Source organism: Cucurbita moschata, unplaced genomic scaffold (assembly GCF_002738365.1).
Source record: "Cucurbita moschata cultivar Rifu unplaced genomic scaffold, Cmos_1.0 Cmo_Scf00004, whole genome shotgun sequence".
In the NCBI taxonomy this organism is placed as follows: Eukaryota; Viridiplantae; Streptophyta; class Magnoliopsida; order Cucurbitales; family Cucurbitaceae; genus Cucurbita; species Cucurbita moschata.
The window spans coordinates 6,245,226-6,263,610 of NW_019268520.1; the positions used below are offsets into that span (position 1 = coordinate 6,245,226).

Consider the following 18,385-nt stretch of genomic DNA (forward strand, 5'->3'; position numbering starts at 1 on the left):
ACTTGAATTTACACGTTCATAATAAAATATATGACCAACTTGATTTGGTGATTTCTTCGTCCAACAGTCTTCAATGAACCCAAATGATAAAATGATAGTCCAATAATTATTCTGGTCAATGATTGCTTCTTCAGATTCAGATATAAATTCATAACTCGTAAATCGGTAATTATGCGTTTACAAAAGTGTATACGACTTTCTTAGACAATAACAATGACCAGTTATAATATTTAAGGAAAATTTTAAGTAAACAATAATAAGAATGCTAGCAAACAAATAGAAACACTTCAATGCTTTCCCATATTCAAGCCTATTTATAGTTCAATCTCACATATTGAATGGAATAAAAATACTAAAACAGACCTATAGTTTTATCTACATAGCTCCTAAATTTTTTTAGCACCAAAAAACAGATGTCAGCAAGGCGTCCCACTGGGATGGATTTGATTTTTGTCAAGCATTCTGATGTAAAATATACACAAGTAGCATGAAGCCTAGAAAGAAAGTACATACAGAGGACATAGCTCGTGACACTAGAGAAACAATTAAGGGCGCATATCTGGAAATGCAAAACAGGCATGCACAGAGCAATGAAAAATTACCAGTAACTTTCCTTAGCGTTAAGCAACTTGCCCCCTATAAAGCCGCCAATTCATCATTATCGAACCCCCTCGATCAATACTTCGAGCTCTCTACGACCAAACCTCTGTCCCTGCACTTTGGCATCTCTACACCTAGCTGCAAAGTAGAAGGTAAGCCAAACCACCATGAAATAGACCTCTCCCACGGACTGAAAAAACATGGCAACATGTTTTCCACAAACTCGTGCAAGAGCCCATCTCATGAAAGATCCACAACAAATGGCTTCCAAGCACTTGATTTGAATAGCCTGGTTTAGCATTGTCAATATCAAATAACAACCTTCCTTCAAGATCTCTCTACCAGTCCGCCTTGCATCCACAATAACAACCCAAGCATCCACAGCAAAGATGAATGCGACAAGAGTGTCTAGCAAAAACCAGGCAAACAGAAACCCAGAGATCTCTTTCTCATAACCACGAATCCATGGAGACATTATGGAAAATGGCATCAATTTCAACCTTACAAATAACTTGAAAAATGAATATTGATCTTCGATTTCACCAAAGTACCACAAGCCAAGGAGCTGGGTTAGCGCATCTCGTACAGCCCATCTCATCAAGATAAACCCAGAAAGCCTCTTGAACCCCAATCTTGACCCATCCCATACCATACCAACAAATGAACCAAATCTCTCCGTTAGATCATTAAGGACAGCGATGAACACAACGCCTGAAGCCCATGAATATGTAACAAGAAAGCCAAGCATTACCCAGATATAAGCAGCGGAAAGAAAACTAACAAAGAAGAACAGGGCTGCAGCGTCCCGACGACCAAGTTCCAGTCCTTTGACAAAAAATTGCAAATCTACAAGCCTTTCCATATCCTGGTGCACATTTTCATCTCCAAGTCTTCTATCGTTTTCCTCCTGATCGTCGCCGCTTTCGTTATCATTAGAAAAAGGCGAGCTACGAGCCTTGAATCCCACTCCCGGCCGAACAACTTCCGAAACCCTAATTCCATCATCGACGACCAGATTCGAAAACCCTGAGATCGAACCGAATTGAGTAAAAAAAACGAAACTTGCATTAGGTGGGTGATTCCGATTAGTCCCAAAGAGGCCACGCTCGTCATCCACATCTCCGGAGAAGATATCATCATCTAGGGTTCCAACGCGGGTAAGATGCAGAAAAGGCCGGCGACGTTGGCGGCGCTGGCGACGGGCAACAGCGCTAGACATGGACGAGTCCTCGGCAGACCGTAGGAGGCGTTGCTCCCCTGCAATGTCAAGGCGAGAGAGAAGAGCCTTAAGGGAAGGGTCGCGATCAATGAAGGAGGTGACATATTGGGTGCCATTTTCGACAACGACGCGGAAGGAAAGGATGAGGAGGGAAAGGAAAAGGAAGGTGAAAAGATTGGATGTGAAGGAGGCCGTAGCTTCTCGGAGAAGCTGGGCCGTACTACGGAGATTATCAAGGCGAGGATGATTATCGGTCATGGCGGAGGGCTGTGAGCTTCACCGGTTTCTTGTGATCCACCGCCGTGAGAAGGTGAATTTCCGGCGCCGGATTGGGGGAATTGGCCGTTGGATGATCGGAATAGAGAGCGAGAGAGTTGAAATGGAGCAGAGAGTAAGAGAGTGATTTCAATTCTCAATTGTCAAAATAGGGATTAGACGCCTCTCAACGGTGGTGCCAATGGCAATCAACACAGACATTTCCAGCGCGTAATTTTACGCGCTCTTTTTTTATTTTTCTTTTTCTTTTTTTCTTTATTTATTTATTTTTTTTTCTTTTTTAGCGAAACAATTAAACTATAGGAAACCACTTCTTCTCCCAAGTTTAGTTTTTTAAAATATTATATTTTTGCTCTTCCATTTTAAATTTAATTAAAAAATTTAATTTTTATTCCATTCTTTTCTATCTCTTCAAAATTTTACACTTCTATTTTTAAATTTTAACCAACTTTTAGTTCATTAATTTAAAAAATTATGTTATATAATATTTTAATTAAATTCAATAGTGATGAAAAAACTAACCTAACTAACTAATTAGTTATATTTGTTTCGATCCTTTTAAATCAATTCAGGTTTAAAAGGGTATACATATCTCTGAACTAATTTCAACAATAAATTTGAATCCAGTTCATTATCACGACTCAACCAATATCAAAATGATATAAAAATAAAATGTCACCCTTTCTATTAGAATTGGGCATAACATGAATTAAATAATTCATACTATTACACACAATTTATTTCAAATTGTCGCAAAATAACGAAAAAGGTATATCATTTAAGTCTCTATATTTTAGATTTTATTATATTTAGACTTTAATCCATATGCTTTCAAAAAAAAAAAACCCTTTACAGCATTTTCTTTATAAATCTTTAAAATATATTCATATATATTATTATTTTATATGAAAATAGAAAAATTACCAATTTTGATTAAAAAAAAAAACAAGTTTAAGATTTATTGAAAATACTTTGAATAAAATTAGACAATTGAAATTACGCGGATCAAAATAAAACAAAACTCAAATTATGGGGCCAAAATAAAAATGGACTCAAGTATATATAGCCAAAAATGGTATTTAAAAAAAATAATTTGAAAGTCCCAAATTTTGTTCAAAATTAAAATTAATTTCTAATTCAAAAATAATTTTGAAACCTTGACAAACAAGGATAATATTACAAACTTTTAAAAAAATATATATTTTGAAAACAATTTATTTATTTATTTTTATTGTTTGTTCCCAAGAAAGAGGAAGAGACATCATTGAAACAGATATTTTTAAGATAAGATTAAAAAGAATATATGTAAAACACCAGAAGTGTCGGAAGGATAAGAACATACAATCAATCAGAATTAAGAAGAAAGCAGAAGCATGTGCCATTGTGCATTGTGGGTCTCTAAGAGGCAACCGTGGGGTACAAAAGCTGCTGTAGCTTTGCAGACGAACCTCTGCTGCTTGTTGCCCCCATCGCTTGTTTTGTGCATGGAAATGCAACAAAATTCAGAAGGAAAAAAAAAGATGAACAAACAAATTTGGTTAAAAGGCCAAGCCAAACTAATGGAGTGCCTCTACTCTATCTAGTACAGTGGTATGAACCAAACTGCTCTATAATCATATAAAATTTCAGGGCAAGATACTTAAAAAGTCCTTGCAACATCTGGGAATAACAGGAATATGGTGAACTAGATATATATTGGGATGCGCAGAAATAGCCATCATCCGCACTAGCCAATAGGAAAAATGAATATAAAGGTAAAGCAATAGCTAGAGATGGGTACTACTAGGAGAGGAGGGCCAAAGGTCTCGCTAATACGAAAGAATGCTCATTTAAAATCAGGCTTCTCAGGGAATGTGCAGCCAGACCTTTGAATTATAACATTTGATGCATAACACCCAGCTCTTACGCAGTCTTCGATGGGTTTTTCTTGAACCAATTGAGATAAAAAGCCTCCCACGAACGCATCTCCTGAAATAGAAAAGAAAACACAAAATGAAAATGTGATCTTAAAACACATTTCTAGTGTTCGTTCATGTACCTATGCGTATCATGAATATGAATTTGGTTTAGTGTATCACTGAGTATAACCGTCCACGCTAGCAGATATTGTCTGCTTTGGTCTGTTGTATATCACTGTCAACGCGTCTAATACGAAGAGGTTTCCACACACTCACAAAGAATGTTTGGTTCTCTCCAACCGATGTGGAATCTCACAATCCACTCGCCTTGGGGACCAGCGTCTTCGCTGGCACACCACCCGACGTCTGGCTCTGATACCATTTGTAACAACCCAAGCCCATCGCTAGCAGATATTGTTTGCTTTGGCCTGTTGCATGTCGCCGTCAGCCTCACGGTTTTAAAACGCGTCTGCTAAGAAGAGGTTTCCACACCCTTATAAGAAATGTTTCGTTCTTCTCTCCAATTGACGTGGGATCTCACAGATATTAATAAAAAAGTAGTAATGAAAGTCAAACTTGGATGTGCTTGATGGTTCATGCTCACTAAGCTCCAACATACCTGCTCCATTAGTGTCAACGAGTTTCTCTTTAGGCAGCACAATAACTGGGAACGTCTTCACTTTTCCATCCTCAGCAACTACAACTGGACCTGGACCTTGAGTAATAACAGCAATTCTCTTGTGTGTTCCTGATGCTTTAGGCCACGCAGCAATCTTTAGAGCTATCTCCTCAACTTTCTCAGTCTGCTCATAAAAAGTTCACCTCCAATTATACATAATGAAAACCAGTCTTTATGGGACAAAGCAAGCCATTACCTCCCATCCCTGAACTTTAGAGAACGTCCTTGCTTCGGTTTCATTACCAAAAACGTAGTCCATATACCTGAAATACAAAAAAAAATATATATTTATGTATACGTCCCGGGTCAACATGTCAAAGTTTCGCACTTCTACCATACATTAATACTTACGGAAAAACTTTCTCCAGTGCGTCCTTGAAAAACTCACATATAAATGGAGCAGAAAGGTTCATCGAGAAATACTGCAAATGATTGGCAAAGTTAGTAACCTATTCTGAAGCCTTGGTAAACCGTAACGTCACAGGAGTACCTTTTTGTTTGCAGCTGCATGTTCAGCTACAAGAAGTGCGGAGTCTGGTGATACGGAGAGAAAAAATCCAGCAATGTAGTAATACTTGGCCTTCTCAACTGTTCTCATGGAAAATTATGATCGAGTTAGCCTGTACGAGAGAAGATTATCCTATCTACAGCTCCCTAAGATACTTCAAACAAAAATTTAACAGTTTTTAGAAGAACGATCATTGAGAGATTTGAAGATGTATAAGATTATTGTACAAAAATTAGTCACTGGTCTATTATTTTGAAAGAACGAACAACTTGCTCTAAGCAAAGTGGAAAATCTTTTAAAGAAGAGTTCTTTTCAAGGAATAGAATTTCTAAGAACAGATTCCCACAAGCCCTCTGAAAACCATAATATGAGTTCTGCGTTTACCTAATGCCCAATTTTCAGGTCTTTTCAAATGATCAGACTTGTAGCAATTTGCAGCAGACAAATTAGCCACTAGTGACCTGTATGTCACAAAAACAGACTCTTGTTAGACCATCTAACCTAAATATGAAACAAATGGTTAAAATTAATGATATCTAGAAGTAACAATCTAAGAAATAACCATTTTTTTACATAGAGCAAACTTTATATGTAAGACTTATTAAAGCACACAAGATTTCAACCAACCTTTCACCACCCACCACACAAACAGCACATGTTCCTGTCGGTGTAGATTCAACCTCATAATAATGAACCTAATTGCTCAAATACCAATGGGCAAAAAAGAGCAAATAAGAACTGAATGATGTAAATTATCACCGAAATGGAAGGTGGTGATATAATATGAAACTTACATTAATACCGGCACTTTTCGAGTTTTTTTTCATCTCCTCTCCGAACTTGTCTTTTCCAATGCAACCGATATAGCTTGTTGCACCAGGATGTTGAAGCAACCACTGGATTAGGAAAGAAAAGTTTCACCCCACGCCAGAAAATAAAACTTGAGGGATATGTGCATATTCACCGGGGAACAAACTTAGTTTACCTGAGCCACTTTAATTGAGTTTTGTGTAGCACCTGCACTAAATAAAGGTACATGAAATTCACAAATGTGCCAAAACCATAGTAACAAAAATACATTCAACCATCCACACGTCACCTCCTGCAATGTACTCCACATTAGGATTCTTTGCCAATTCTTCATACCTACAAAAGAACATATATGCAAGAAGGGATCAACACAACAATTGAATAACTATTCCAAAATTTTAAAAAACAAAAGACTCACATCAGAAAATGTGAAAATTCAAACAATGTAAAAAAAAAACAAGAATAATAAAGCATAACAACTCTACTCTAACCATAGAATTTTCTTCAGTAGGAAATTTTCTGTGAAATTGGAAAAGGAAAACACAATTTATAATGAAGGTTAAAAAATGTTTAACCCAGAACAAACGACTCAACTAGTGCCTCGTTTCGTTTCTAATTATCCCCTGAAGTTCAATATGCCTGAGACTTTGTATAACATTACATCACATCCTCACTTCTTTCCAACTAAATAAATAAACCACAAGGTTTAGCCACGTAGGTTAATTACTTTAGTAACCAAGCTATTATCAGCTGCCTTCTGTTCTCTGGTCGTTTTTGCAACTAGTCCTGTAGTTCGATTCAATTAACAAAATTCATATTCAAAAAACTTGATTAAGTAATAACCTTAGGTAGAACAAAAGACATAGGTTGTCAAAACTTATTTACTTTTCTGTTGGATAAATTTCATCCAATAAAAACAGCACTAACCAATATCAATATAAGTTGATCTCATCTAATATCTTTCAACATCAAACTTCCAACAGCACTCGTCTTCCTTTATTCCCTAATCCATTGAGTTCGAATTGACCAAATTGTAACGAGAAACTTGATTTTCAAGCAAACTTATAAGACAAGGTCGAATATATGAATGATGCTCTCGAGATCGATCAAGTGACATCTCATTAAAACAATTAAAAAAAGCGTCATCTTGAATAATAAAGTTCATAAAAGAAGTGTAGCTGATAGCTGTTCAACGGATAAGTAGCAACAAAACCAGTTAAACATAAAATGAAACTAAGAGCGGAAGCTGTCAGCCAGTAAATTGAAAATCAATCCCTTACATTGGAAGATGTTTTTCCTCGGCGAGGATAGCATTATTCGGCTTGATGTCGTATCTGTACGGAACGAGAAATTTACACAATCAATATACAGTCAAACGTGAAATCCCAATATTTTTATTTCGGATCAAAGTTGCAATTTACAAAACCTGTCTGCACGCATTAGTATCATAAACACTACAGCCAATGAAGCTAATATAAACGAAAAGAACCATGAAAAACCAACAATAAAATTAGTGAAACGACTAGACACTTAAGAAGCAATCAAAGAACCGTAGGGATCTGAGTTTTATATGAAAAAGCATGGAAGTTAAGACATAAAATAGCATATGGATCTGAGTTTCATATGAGAACACATGAAGGCTGAATAGAAGAACGAGGAAAGAAGTGGCGGAATACCTCTGCAAAAATTCATCATCAACGACAGCCGATATGTCAAGAAGAGGGTTGCCCATCCCCAAGATGATCCCCTCGTACGCCATTGCTGCGATGAAAGAATTCGATCGAGAAGGAGAGAGAGAGAAGGACAGTAATCAGAGTGCGAGATCGAGATCTGCGAGGTGGGAAATGGCGGGGATTTATAGTTAGAATCGGGGAGTGAGTGATGGCGCTGCGTGGCACAACTCTCAAGCTTCACCAACCTCAACCCCAATGAGCCCTTCCATTACTCTTAGGTTCCCGACTCGTTTGGCAGCATCGATTAAACTTTTAATTATTTCCTATTAAACATGTTTTAATAATCTAACCAATCATTTGTTTTTGTTTTTTTGTTTTTAATTATTATTTATCATTCTAGATTTTCTTTCATTTTTTTAGTTGCTTTTAAATATAATTTCTTTATTTTATCGATTATTCATGTTTATTATTGTTGTTCTCGATAAACAATTATTTTTATTTATCAATTATTTTCAAATAATTTATAAAAGAGTTGAAATATATATATATTGTATTTGGAATGAGTGAGATAAATTGATTTTGAAATAAGTCGTGTATAATTAACTTTTTTTAATTTGATTATTATACTAATTATTTATATTTTAATAAAATAATTATTAATATTGACGGGTAAAAATGTATCTTATTTACAATATATTTATTAATTAATGAAAATTAAATAAAAACATTAATTAGTTAACATTATTTTCATACTTTGATTTAATAAAAATAAACTAATTAACAACAATTTAATTGTCTAAAATTAATTCATACAATAAATTTGTTAAATTTGTTGAAAGTAATTATGATAATATTTTTAATTTCAAACCTTTTAAATAAAAGAGAAATTGAGAGGGAAACAAAAGAGAAATTGGTTTTTTAAATTTTATTAATTTGATTTTTAAAATTTTGTTATTTTAAAGATAATAGAGCAATTTTTAGAAGGTTAAGGGTATTTTTTTTAAATAAAATATAAAATATTTTTTAAAAATTTAAAGATATTTATTAGATTAAAAAAAAACTGTATTTTTAAACAAGTTATTATTGATTTTCATCTAATTTTTTTTAGTTTAAAGTGTTTTTTTTTTCTAATAGTTATTCTTTTAAGTTGAATAATATTTTTGAAACTGAGAAAAAAAAATTAAGGTATTTTTTTTTATAATTTAACAACGGAAAAAACTAAAATGGTACGTTAAAATAATTGCAAAATTTAATAAATTACCCTAAAAGGGGAATTGCATGGTTATAAATATCTGATGCTGTAGTATTATGAGCTAGACAAGAGAAATGGATGGCTGTGATTGAGCCGCGCAGAGACCAAGTGGCCACTTATGCGACAAATATCACAAGTTGGTGTTGATAACGATGGATAGATCTCACACGCGTGAGCGTGCGACTTCGCAGTAGCCACTTGCTCCCACTTTTATCTCTTTTATTTTTATTTTTTTCAAAATATTTATATATACAAAAAAATAATAATAATAATAATAATTACCTGAAAAATAAAAGAGAAGGAGAAAAGAAAATTGAGAATGCCTCTGACCATTCGTCAAAATAACGTCTACTTAAAGAAGATTGAAAATGCCTCGAAATATAATTTAGTAGAGTCATGATGTCAGGTTTCCACTATCTCTAGTCCCTGTAATCTAGGCGAGCTATCTTGAAAATAAAACAAAATGTATATTTGATGACTAAAAAAAATTATTGAATTTGAAAATAGACCTAAGTACGACTTAACAACTACTCTAGATCTCGGTAATAAAAAAAAAACTTATATTTAAAAGAAATGTAAAAAGGTTAAGCAAATAAAATGTAAAATTTACACTCAAAATGATTTAAGGACAAAAGTAAAAAATTGTTAAAAATTCAAAATTTAAAGTATAAAAAAAATTATCTTCACATTTATGAAATAAAATAAAACTATTTGAAAAATAGAGTAAAAAAAATCTCACAAATATCACGCGGATATTAATATTATATTTAGAAATTTACATAAAGTAAAAAAAAAAAAGGACCCTATAAATAGCTAGTTTCGCTCATTCAAGCCGTCTCCAACCTTATCTCAAAATCTCGGAAGCCATGTCTGCCTCTGCAACTTCCTTCACGCTCTCGCCCTCAACCCTCAAAACCCTATCCCTTTCCAACCCTAAAATCAAACTCTTCCCTCTCAATCCATCTTCCATTCGCCTTCCTTCAAATCCCATTTCCGTTTCTTCTCTCGTTCTTCGTTCGAGTAGGGTTTCTCCTCCCTTATCCTCTCGCTTTGTTAGAAATGTCGCCGTCTCATCCGATTTCGAACAGGAGGAAAGCATTTTTGAGAGCGATGGTGATGAGTCTAGCTACGCTCCTGACCCTAAACTATTCGTCGGAAATCTCCCTTTCAGCGTCGACAGTGCTCAACTCGCCGGCTTGTTCGAAAGTGCCGGACAAGTTGAAATGGTCGAGGTAATTTGTTTTTCCCTTCCATGTTTTGTAGGTTTTGTAGGTTTTGTAATGCGTTGCTTTAGATTATTAAGTTTTTCCTGTTTTCTCGAGGAGACCTATTTGCTTTGCCCTAATTTTATAAACTGAGTGCTGTTCTTTTAAAAGGTGGTTTACGACAAGATGACGGGACGAAGCAGGGGGTTTGCTTTTGTCACCATGTCGAGTGCCGACGAGGCTGAAGCCGCTGCTCAACAATTTAATGGCTATGTAAGTGGCTACACCCCTTTTGCGCCACTTTAATACTCTGCAGTTTTGCTTTTGGTTCTGCTTCAATTACTCGGCAATTCAATTACTGTAACTGTAACCCAAAAAAATGAGGAAGCTATAGTTCCTTTTAGTGCCGTTCAGCTTTGAACATCAAATTTTGGACGAGCACACGTTATATTGTCGTCATAGAGAACCCATCCTAATGATATGCTCTAGTTCGGTCTTATTTGTGGGTGGAAACGTTTGTAGAGCTTATATTCTTAGTTTTAACGCCAAAAGTTCTATAGATTTGCCTTTATGCTCCAGTTACATACTGTTGTCTTTCATTTTTGGTCAAGGGTGTGTTGCATTCGCCTCTAATTGATGATTCCTTGTAACTCCTCACAGGAACTTGAGGGTAGATCACTGAGGGTAAATAATGGACCCCCTCCACCAAAAAGGGATGATTTCTCTTTCAGAGGTTCCAGAAATTCTTCAAATTTTGATAAGCCCAACCGTGTTCATGTGAGTAACCTTGCTTGGGGCGTTGATGACCATGCACTTGAGAACTTTTTTAGGCAACAAGGAGATGTTGTGGAGGCAAAAGTAGTTTACGACCGCGAGAGCGGAAGATCTAGGGGCTTTGGTTTCGTAACATTTAATTCAGCAGAGGATGTTACCAATGCCATTCAGTCCTTGGATGGAGCTGTAAGTTCTTGGCTCTTCATTTTTATGCTTTTTTTGGGTCAGTTCTGCATTTTTTTACGATTACTCTTCATATGCCTTCCCATGTTCAATTAAAGCTTGCTTACTGAATTCATGTTCAATTCTTATGGGCATGAAATCCTGTTGTTCATATGAATCATGATTTCCTCACTTGTTTCCTTCGTGGATGTTCTCAATTGTTTACGAAGCTGAAGTTGATGTTTTTTGTTCTTTCCCATTTGCCTCAGCTGAAGTGAATTTTTGTGGTCGCAAGTTTTATCCCAGTTCATCACTTTTCGATTATAGAACTCATTTCATGCATTGAATTCCCGATAATACACCTGATCCTTACTTAATGATGAAGAAATGCATGATTCGGAATCAAGTATCTTCCATATATCTAAGTACAAATGCATACCTTGCAGGACTTGAATGGAAGATCCGTCCGAGTATCACCAGCAGAAGCAAGGCCGCCAAGGCGCCAGTTTTGAGTATCAGCAGAGCTTTTGAGAGGAAAAAATTAACGTGGTTTTTGGGCTCCTTTATATTAACCTTATTTTTCTCTGTAATGTTGTCCGATAGTAGATGGTGCCAGATGATTTGGCTGTACCTTCCCTATGAACGATGGCATTTTATATTTTTCTGATTTTGCCACTCTTCAATTGAGATTAAAACCTCTATAGCTTAAAACATCTGTGATCTTGGACGAGGGAAGCCCACCTTTCAAAAGGTGTTCATGGGGCAATATTTTGTGCCTCAAGGCTTAGCCTTACTTGCACATATAAAACGAGATGTAAGCCATGAGTCAAGCCATAATGTAGTGGCTCTCTTGGCTTATGCCTTCCAACATTTAAAAAGGAGCATAAGTTCATGGCTATGCCTCTTATGGGGCGTGTCTTAGGGATGAAGGCTGACTTGGTGGGGCTTGATAAAATAAGAAACTCGAGTCTGGATGAAGGCTTGAGTCAGGGCCCAATTTTTGGGATTGGTGATATTTATTCAGTAGGTTAAAATATGGTGATTGGGTTGGGTCTGTGAAGTTTGCAGTTAGTAGCTACTTGGTCTTTCATTTTAATTTCGAAATTTGAAAATTAGTTTTAGATTTAAAATTTAAAAGTCTTAGTTAAATGGAATATTAGATTAGGATAATTGTATCATTAGTACGAACCATTTTGGTTAAAATAAAAAAATAAATTGCTAATATTATAGTTTTCAAATTTCATAGAATTAAAAAAAATTTAAATATAAGACTTAGATTATAGTAAATATATAGTTTAGGGGTCCTTTATTAAGTTTGTATTTTGATCGTATAAAATATTGGTTGATTATGCCCGAGTTTAAAATATTGACAACGGATTCGAGCCATATCCATATCCCACGGTTTCATAAAATTGTACATAATTATCTAAAAAAACTTAATTATACTTATCATTAGTACTATATTTGAAAAATATTAAAAGTACATCAACAACTTTTAGTATTATAAAAAAAATTCTTGACAAAAATACACTTTATAAATTATCTCCAAAACTGTATAGTGTTATTTTTGAAATTATGAGTATTTTTTAAGCACTGTAAAAATATTTTGTTAAAAAAGTTCAAAAAAAAAATTGTTTTTGAACTTCTGAAAATTTAAGGGTAATTTTAGAATAATGTTACTAAATTTAAATTTAAATAGGAAACTAGGAAATTTATTGAATTTAAAAATTAAAAAACTTAAATGCAACCTGAATGACATTTAAAAAAAAAAGATTGTAAGAAGTCATGTGAAGTACGGTAATAATTCATGAATAGGGGGTAAGCTAATAACCATAATTTAATATTCTTTTTCATTTCCATTTTATATTAATAGTTATATCAATTTCAACAATGAAATCAAAACAACTTTTCTCCCCTAATTTAATATTCTATTTTTACACTAATTATTTTTTTCTTCATTTTTCAAAAGATAAAATATTATAAATAAATTTTGAGATATAGAATGCTTCTATAAACTCTTGAATTACGCCTCTGAAATCACATTTTCAAATTGTCACGGGTTGAAATGTAACCTTATTATCTTTTATTAATAATATATATATATATATATATATTTTTTTTTTTTAATTATTATTTTTTTTTTATTATGATGTCAACACTCTCACTTATTGAGTAAAGTTATTAATTTTTAAATCAAATAATACAAGTGAGATCCTTTTCTTTAAAAAAATATTCATTAAAGCCACGTGTCCGTACCTAGTTAATGCAATATAATAATCGCAGGCTCTATTAATATTTCTTTCTATTTCAACCATTCATTAAAAAAAATATATAATATTAATTGATTTAATTATATTTGTATTGACTTTTGTTTATTAAAACTTGGGTTATGAACATTTTTAAAATAAAAAGTCGAATTATTACAAAAATATTATTCTTAACAAACCAATTTTAAGTAATTTTCAAGTAGAATCAAAATAAAACACTAATAAAAAAAATATCTAAATTGATTTATTTATATTATTATTTTTTGTTTATTTATTTGAGATTAATGAGTGCTTGAAGAGATGTCGACCCAAAAATCCTGTTGGTTAAATGGGGACAGAGACGTAAATTATACTCTTAATATATAATAAGTAAAAAAATATAGAAAACTATGTTTTGTATTATATTATATAGAATGTTTTACATTTTTTAGTATAAATTATATTACAATAAGAAATTATTTAATATATATATATATATATAAAGAAAATTTAAAAAATGTGGAGAATCTAATCCCATAAATTGGAAATTCTCGTTTTTATCTCTACAATAAATAGATAAAAAAAATTTCGAGTGAGATCAAAATAGGAGATGGAAACAAAAACGGAGGTGTAAAAGACGTCGGTGCCCCTGTGTCGTATGTTTGAATTATTAAATTTCGTATGTATATACATTAACAAGCTTATAATAAATGCAAATATGTAGCATTTGACCATAATACGAGCACTAATTTAGTAGTGTTTGACTGCAGAGAGACTTCAGAAATGCTTATGACTCTGTCTATTTCTTTATGGAAATTAAATATAAAAATTAATCTTCCCACAGCAATAACTCATCATTATTTACTTATGCATCGAATATTAATTATTTTTTTTTAATATATTTTTTCATTTATTAACCTAAATTTAAATCATCATTTTTTAGAAATTTTATATTATGCTATTTAATTATATTGACGTTATGTTATAATAATGTTAGATAAGCTTGTCAGATGTACACAATGGTATAATATTGTCTACTTTGAGCATAAGATCTTACGGCTTTGCTTTGGACTTCTCCAAAATGCCTCATTCCCTAAATTAGCGGAGATGAGTTCTCTCCATTGGAGTGAGATCTTTTGGAGTAGTCTAAAGTAAAGTCATAAGAGCTCTTGCTAAAAGTGGACAATATCATACGAGAGTCGTGTTCATCTAACAAAGCTCACATTTTTTAAATTAATTTCAATTATTAATATATATGTGGTTAAATGTCATAAAATTAAAAAATGTATAATTTATATTCATGTATTATTTTCTTCAACTAGTCCTAGGGGTAAATCTCGATATTTAATATTTTTTTTTAATTAATATTCCGAAAAAGAAAAAAAAGAGGAGGATGAGGTGGCGAAAAAGCGTGCGTGAAGTTACGCACGTGCGAGGAGGCATGAAAGATTATTATAAAATGGAAATACGCCACGAAGACATTTCCGAGCTTAGGAGAAGCCTCCTCTGTTTTTGTTCTCTCTTTTGTTCTTTTTCTTTTTTCTTCTTACGTTTGTTGTTTTCGTTTTTTATTATCTGTTGGGGTAGCATTCACAAACACCCATTAGGAAAGGAACAAATAAATGCTCTGTTTCACCACAGCTTTTTGATTGCATTGCGAAACTCTGTTTTTGAACTCAATACAAAGGAGTGAAACAGAGCATAGCGAGAAATCAATGGAGGGTGTTATTGCGAATGATGAAATGAAGCAATCCAAGTTCAGGAGGATTTGTGTGTTCTGTGGAAGTAGCCAAGGCAAGAAGAAAAGCTACCAAGATTCCGCCATTGAACTTGGCAAGGAATTGGTAATCTTCCTCTCTTCTTTAACTCTATTGTCGATTTCCCATTTCTCTGTATTTTGTGTTCGATGTTGCTATAGATTGTTCTACATTTCTTTCCTTCACTCCAATGCTTTGATGATCTTTACTACGTTTGTTGTTTGTTTTGAATCTTCGTCTTCCGTTGATGTTCATTTGGGATTCCCTGTGTTTGTGCTCGCAACGTGTTTGTGATAATGTCCGATCACGACCCTTCACTTATTTTGGCTAAAATCTTCCCCAACTTTGAATTTGCCTCTTCCATTTCCCATTAGAAACTGAAATTGCTAAGAAAATGCATGATGTTAGTAGGGTACAGTTTGTTTCTTTGTTGAGATTTTCGTTCAAATGGGCTTTCATACATACATTCAAACTGTAAGGAAAGAATCCCATTTCATAAAATGAAACTCTCGAGCCATTGAGATGACGAGTTGGGTTTTTTGTTGTTGTTTGAAGGTTTCAAGGAACATTGATCTGGTTTACGGTGGGGGCAGCGTAGGGCTGATGGGTTTAGTGTCACAAGCTGTTCATGATGGCGGTCGGCATGTCATTGGGTATGCCCCCATTTTTTAATTACATCCACTGGTCCCTCCCTTCAACATTGTTTTTGTTTTTTGTGTTCCTTCTCTTGGGTTTATTCACCATTATAAGTTTACCACTGATTTTGTCATCTTACTGTTCTTGTCCAGAGTTATACCCAAGACACTCATGTCTCCTGAGGTATGTCCGTAACCAGCGGCTGCATAAAGTCTTCAACCGTACCTTCCTTATTCAGCTATATTTTAAGAAAGAACCGTTCATTTTATTATTATTGAATCTGATTTTACATTTATTTATTCCAACTCATTCTTCTTTATGATACTTTGAGATCGGTCTTTTTGGCTATGCTTGGGAGCCTTATCCATGGTAGTTAGAATTTACAGCTCTCTTCGTTGTCATGAGGTTTTTGGGAAGCTCAAAGTAAAGTTCTGAGAATTTATACTTTTAAAGTTTACAATATCATACTATTGTTGAGATCCGTGATTATTAACATCCTAATCCTTTCTAATGTCAACATGGTTCATGATTTTTTTTTTTTTTTTTTTGAGTTCTTCATTTTAAGCCCTTCATTCTTATGTCATGCCAAGTTCAGAAAATTAGAGATCATCTCTGGATCAAAACCTTTTTGAATTGCCCTCCCTTTTCCTAGAGAACCCATCATTTTTCTCTCTCCAACAAGGCTCCAAAAGTCCTCTTTCTCTCTCTAACCTATCCCATTACGTGGTCTTCTTTTACAGTTGACTGGTGAAACTGTCGGGGAAGTGAAGACAGCGGCAGATATGCACCAAAGGAAGGCAGAGATGGCAAAGCATTCAGATGCTTTTATTGCTTTGCCAGGTGAGTATATAAAGCCTGCACATCAAATTCTTAAGCATTTGGGCTTTTATTACTCTCAGTCAAATCAATGTGCCCATTTGGGCCATGCTATCTGTCGGTCACTCAAAGCTCTAAAAACCCTTCTTTCAGATCTTCCTTTAGTTCACTCCTGTAAACAAAAACGTGCAATCCTCGTCTTATTCTCTTTTTATCATCAATTAATCTTACCCTTCTGCTTTCGGTGCCTGTCCTTCTAGCCTTCTTGTTTTACTGATCAATCAATTCAACTCCAAAAATCTCGGACTTATTCAACTTTTGCCACACAAACTATGTCACCATCTGCATTAATGGCGGTGTGCATTTATAGCAACTGTGGGAAGCCATCTTCTCCTTACATTTGGTCATGATTCATTAAGAAACCATCATTGACCCATCAATATCAGACACTGAAAAAGATAAGTCTCTTGAATCATACCAGCTGTGGGCAGCTATGTTCTTCCCAAAATTTGATCCTTAATTTCATAGCTATATACCTCTGCCATGAACAGAAAACAAGGCAACTTTGACTCACTTTGCTTAAATGGTCGTTGCTATATGGGGAATCATTACATTCCCTCTTTGAAAACTTTTGTCCCCAATTGGTTCTTTTGAATTTCAAAATATTTAAGCTTCTTCCTAAACGTTCACAGATGCGTTTTCAAAACATTCCCCTTAAGTTTAAGAACTAAACTTGTAATTCGATCGAAAGCTGCCGAAATCAGAGCTTATTAAGATTAGTAGTCCATTAAGTATAGCAACAGTGATGGATCATCTTCATGTTATTAAAACTGCTAAATTCTTTGTTCCAATCATATGAATGCATGCAGGTGGGTATGGGACTCTGGAAGAACTACTTGAAGTCATAACATGGGCTCAACTTGGAATTCATGACAAGCCAGTCGGTGTATCTTATTTTTGTTATTCGAATATTCCATCTGCTCAGCCTTACTTTTGCCTGTGCTGTGATTGGCTAGCTATGATAGTTACTGAATATGAACAAAATGAATACTAAAAACTGCAGGTGGGGCTGTTGAATGTTGATGGATACTACAATTCATTACTCTCATTTATTGATAAAGCTGTAGAGGAGGGATTCATCACTCCAAATGCGCGTCAAATTATCCTATCTACGCCATCAGTCAAGGAGCTAGTGAAGAAGTTGGAGGTATCATGATAATAACATTGTTGTAAATAAAAATGTTCATTTAACTCACAAGGTTGGGAAAGAATCTCTCCGTAAACCGGGATTGAGAGAGGTAGTTATGAGAGATTTTTCCCTTTTAACTAGATGGGGCCTAGACAAGGATTTCTCCCCGTTAGATATTCTCCACAAAATCCGTCTCACTCCGATCACTTTTCGTATATAAATATATAAATAAAATGTGGGATAGAACCTGATCCCTGCAAATTCTCTCCAAGGAGTTTTCGCCCGGTCTTTGCCTTGCTCGGTAGACATTTCTAACTAAGATTGAGCATCAAATATGATACCATATAATTTCTTGTTCTTTAGCTTTATGGATTGGTTATGAGAGAAGCAAATGGAATCCTATGTGATGATGGTTGAGTTGTGTGTGTAGGAGTATGTGCCTTGCCGTGACAGAGTTGCTTCAAAGCTGAGTTGGGCGATAGAATAGCTTGGCTTATGCAGATGGTCCACAACTTTTTTAGCAAATGAAGGAGGAGGCCACAATGAATCTATGTCTATTATTGCCTATTTTCTGGTGTTCTTTCCCCTTTTTGATAAATTACTCCATTTCATATCAGTTTATATATTTAAAAAAAAAGAGCCTCTAATTAATGGTTGAAACTTTTTTTTTTTTTTTTTTTTTTTT

At 34.2% G+C, this 18,385-nt stretch overlaps 4 protein-coding genes across 5 annotated transcripts; 2 read left to right on the top strand and 2 right to left on the bottom strand.

Moving 5' to 3' along the window:
• Positions 1-275: 275 nt before the first annotated feature.
• On the bottom strand, positions 276-2,260 carry LOC111441707. The gene has a single exon (XM_023078796.1). The coding sequence runs from the start codon at positions 2,075-2,077 to the stop codon at positions 659-661; it is 1,419 nt and encodes a 472-aa protein (XP_022934564.1). The 5' UTR covers positions 2,078-2,260; the 3' UTR covers positions 276-658.
• A 1,351-nt stretch (positions 2,261-3,611) lies between these two features.
• Positions 3,612-7,914, bottom strand: LOC111441708 (adenosine kinase 2-like). Its single transcript, XM_023078797.1, has 12 exons — positions 7,667-7,914; positions 7,271-7,324; positions 6,280-6,326; positions 6,166-6,197; positions 5,975-6,076; positions 5,808-5,875; positions 5,565-5,641; positions 5,163-5,260; positions 5,024-5,094; positions 4,869-4,935; positions 4,613-4,796; positions 3,612-4,063 (listed from the first exon to the last, which is right to left on the bottom strand). The coding sequence occupies exons 1-12, from the start codon at positions 7,747-7,749 to the stop codon at positions 3,921-3,923; spliced, it is 1,026 nt and encodes a 341-aa protein (XP_022934565.1). The 5' UTR covers positions 7,750-7,914; the 3' UTR covers positions 3,612-3,920.
• A 1,815-nt stretch (positions 7,915-9,729) lies between these two features.
• Positions 9,730-11,768, top strand: LOC111442336 (29 kDa ribonucleoprotein A, chloroplastic-like). Its single transcript, XM_023079705.1, has 4 exons — positions 9,730-10,147; positions 10,292-10,393; positions 10,781-11,080; positions 11,503-11,768. The coding sequence occupies exons 1-4, from the start codon at positions 9,782-9,784 to the stop codon at positions 11,566-11,568; spliced, it is 834 nt and encodes a 277-aa protein (XP_022935473.1). The 5' UTR covers positions 9,730-9,781; the 3' UTR covers positions 11,569-11,768.
• Positions 11,769-14,788: 3,020 nt separating this feature from the next.
• LOC111441335 (cytokinin riboside 5'-monophosphate phosphoribohydrolase LOG3-like) lies at positions 14,789-18,338 on the top strand. 2 transcript variants are annotated; one of them, XM_023078282.1, is made up of 7 exons: positions 14,789-15,146; positions 15,615-15,712; positions 15,848-15,878; positions 16,436-16,535; positions 17,381-17,457; positions 17,575-17,718; positions 18,131-18,338. In XM_023078282.1, the coding sequence occupies exons 1-7, from the start codon at positions 15,018-15,020 to the stop codon at positions 18,185-18,187; spliced, it is 636 nt and encodes a 211-aa protein (XP_022934050.1). In that variant the 5' UTR covers positions 14,789-15,017; the 3' UTR covers positions 18,188-18,338. The 2 variants fall into 2 exon arrangements, with proteins under 2 accessions (XP_022934050.1, XP_022934051.1); XM_023078283.1 differs by having other exon boundaries at positions 17,381-17,451; positions 18,131-18,331.
• Positions 18,339-18,385: the final 47 nt, after the last annotated feature.

Excerpts from the sequence above, each read along its gene's own strand:
- LOC111441335 (XM_023078282.1), top strand. The coding sequence starts at position 15,018 with ATGGAGGGTGTTATTGCGAATGATGAAATGAAGCAATCCAAGTTCAGG. Across the intron at positions 15,713-15,847 it reads GGCGGTCGGCATGTCATTGG|AGTTATACCCAAGACACTCA; the intron begins GTATGCCCCCAT and ends GTTCTTGTCCAG. Across the intron at positions 17,458-17,574 it reads TTCATGACAAGCCAGTCGGT|GTGGGGCTGTTGAATGTTGA; the intron begins GTATCTTATTTT and ends TAAAAACTGCAG.
- LOC111441707 (XM_023078796.1), bottom strand. The coding sequence starts at position 2,077 with ATGACCGATAATCATCCTCGCCTTGATAATCTCCGTAGTACGGCCCAG.
- LOC111441708 (XM_023078797.1), bottom strand. The coding sequence starts at position 7,749 with ATGGCGTACGAGGGGATCATCTTGGGGATGGGCAACCCTCTTCTTGAC. Across the intron at positions 6,327-7,270 it reads GAGGAAAAACATCTTCCAAT|GTATGAAGAATTGGCAAAGA; the intron begins GTAAGGGATTGA and ends GTTCTTTTGTAG. Across the intron at positions 6,198-6,279 it reads TGTGGAGTACATTGCAGGAG|GTGCTACACAAAACTCAATT; the intron begins GTGACGTGTGGA and ends TATTTAGTGCAG.
- LOC111442336 (XM_023079705.1), top strand. The coding sequence starts at position 9,782 with ATGTCTGCCTCTGCAACTTCCTTCACGCTCTCGCCCTCAACCCTCAAA. Across the intron at positions 10,148-10,291 it reads GACAAGTTGAAATGGTCGAG|GTGGTTTACGACAAGATGAC; the intron begins GTAATTTGTTTT and ends TTCTTTTAAAAG. Across the intron at positions 11,081-11,502 it reads TTCAGTCCTTGGATGGAGCT|GACTTGAATGGAAGATCCGT; the intron begins GTAAGTTCTTGG and ends CATACCTTGCAG.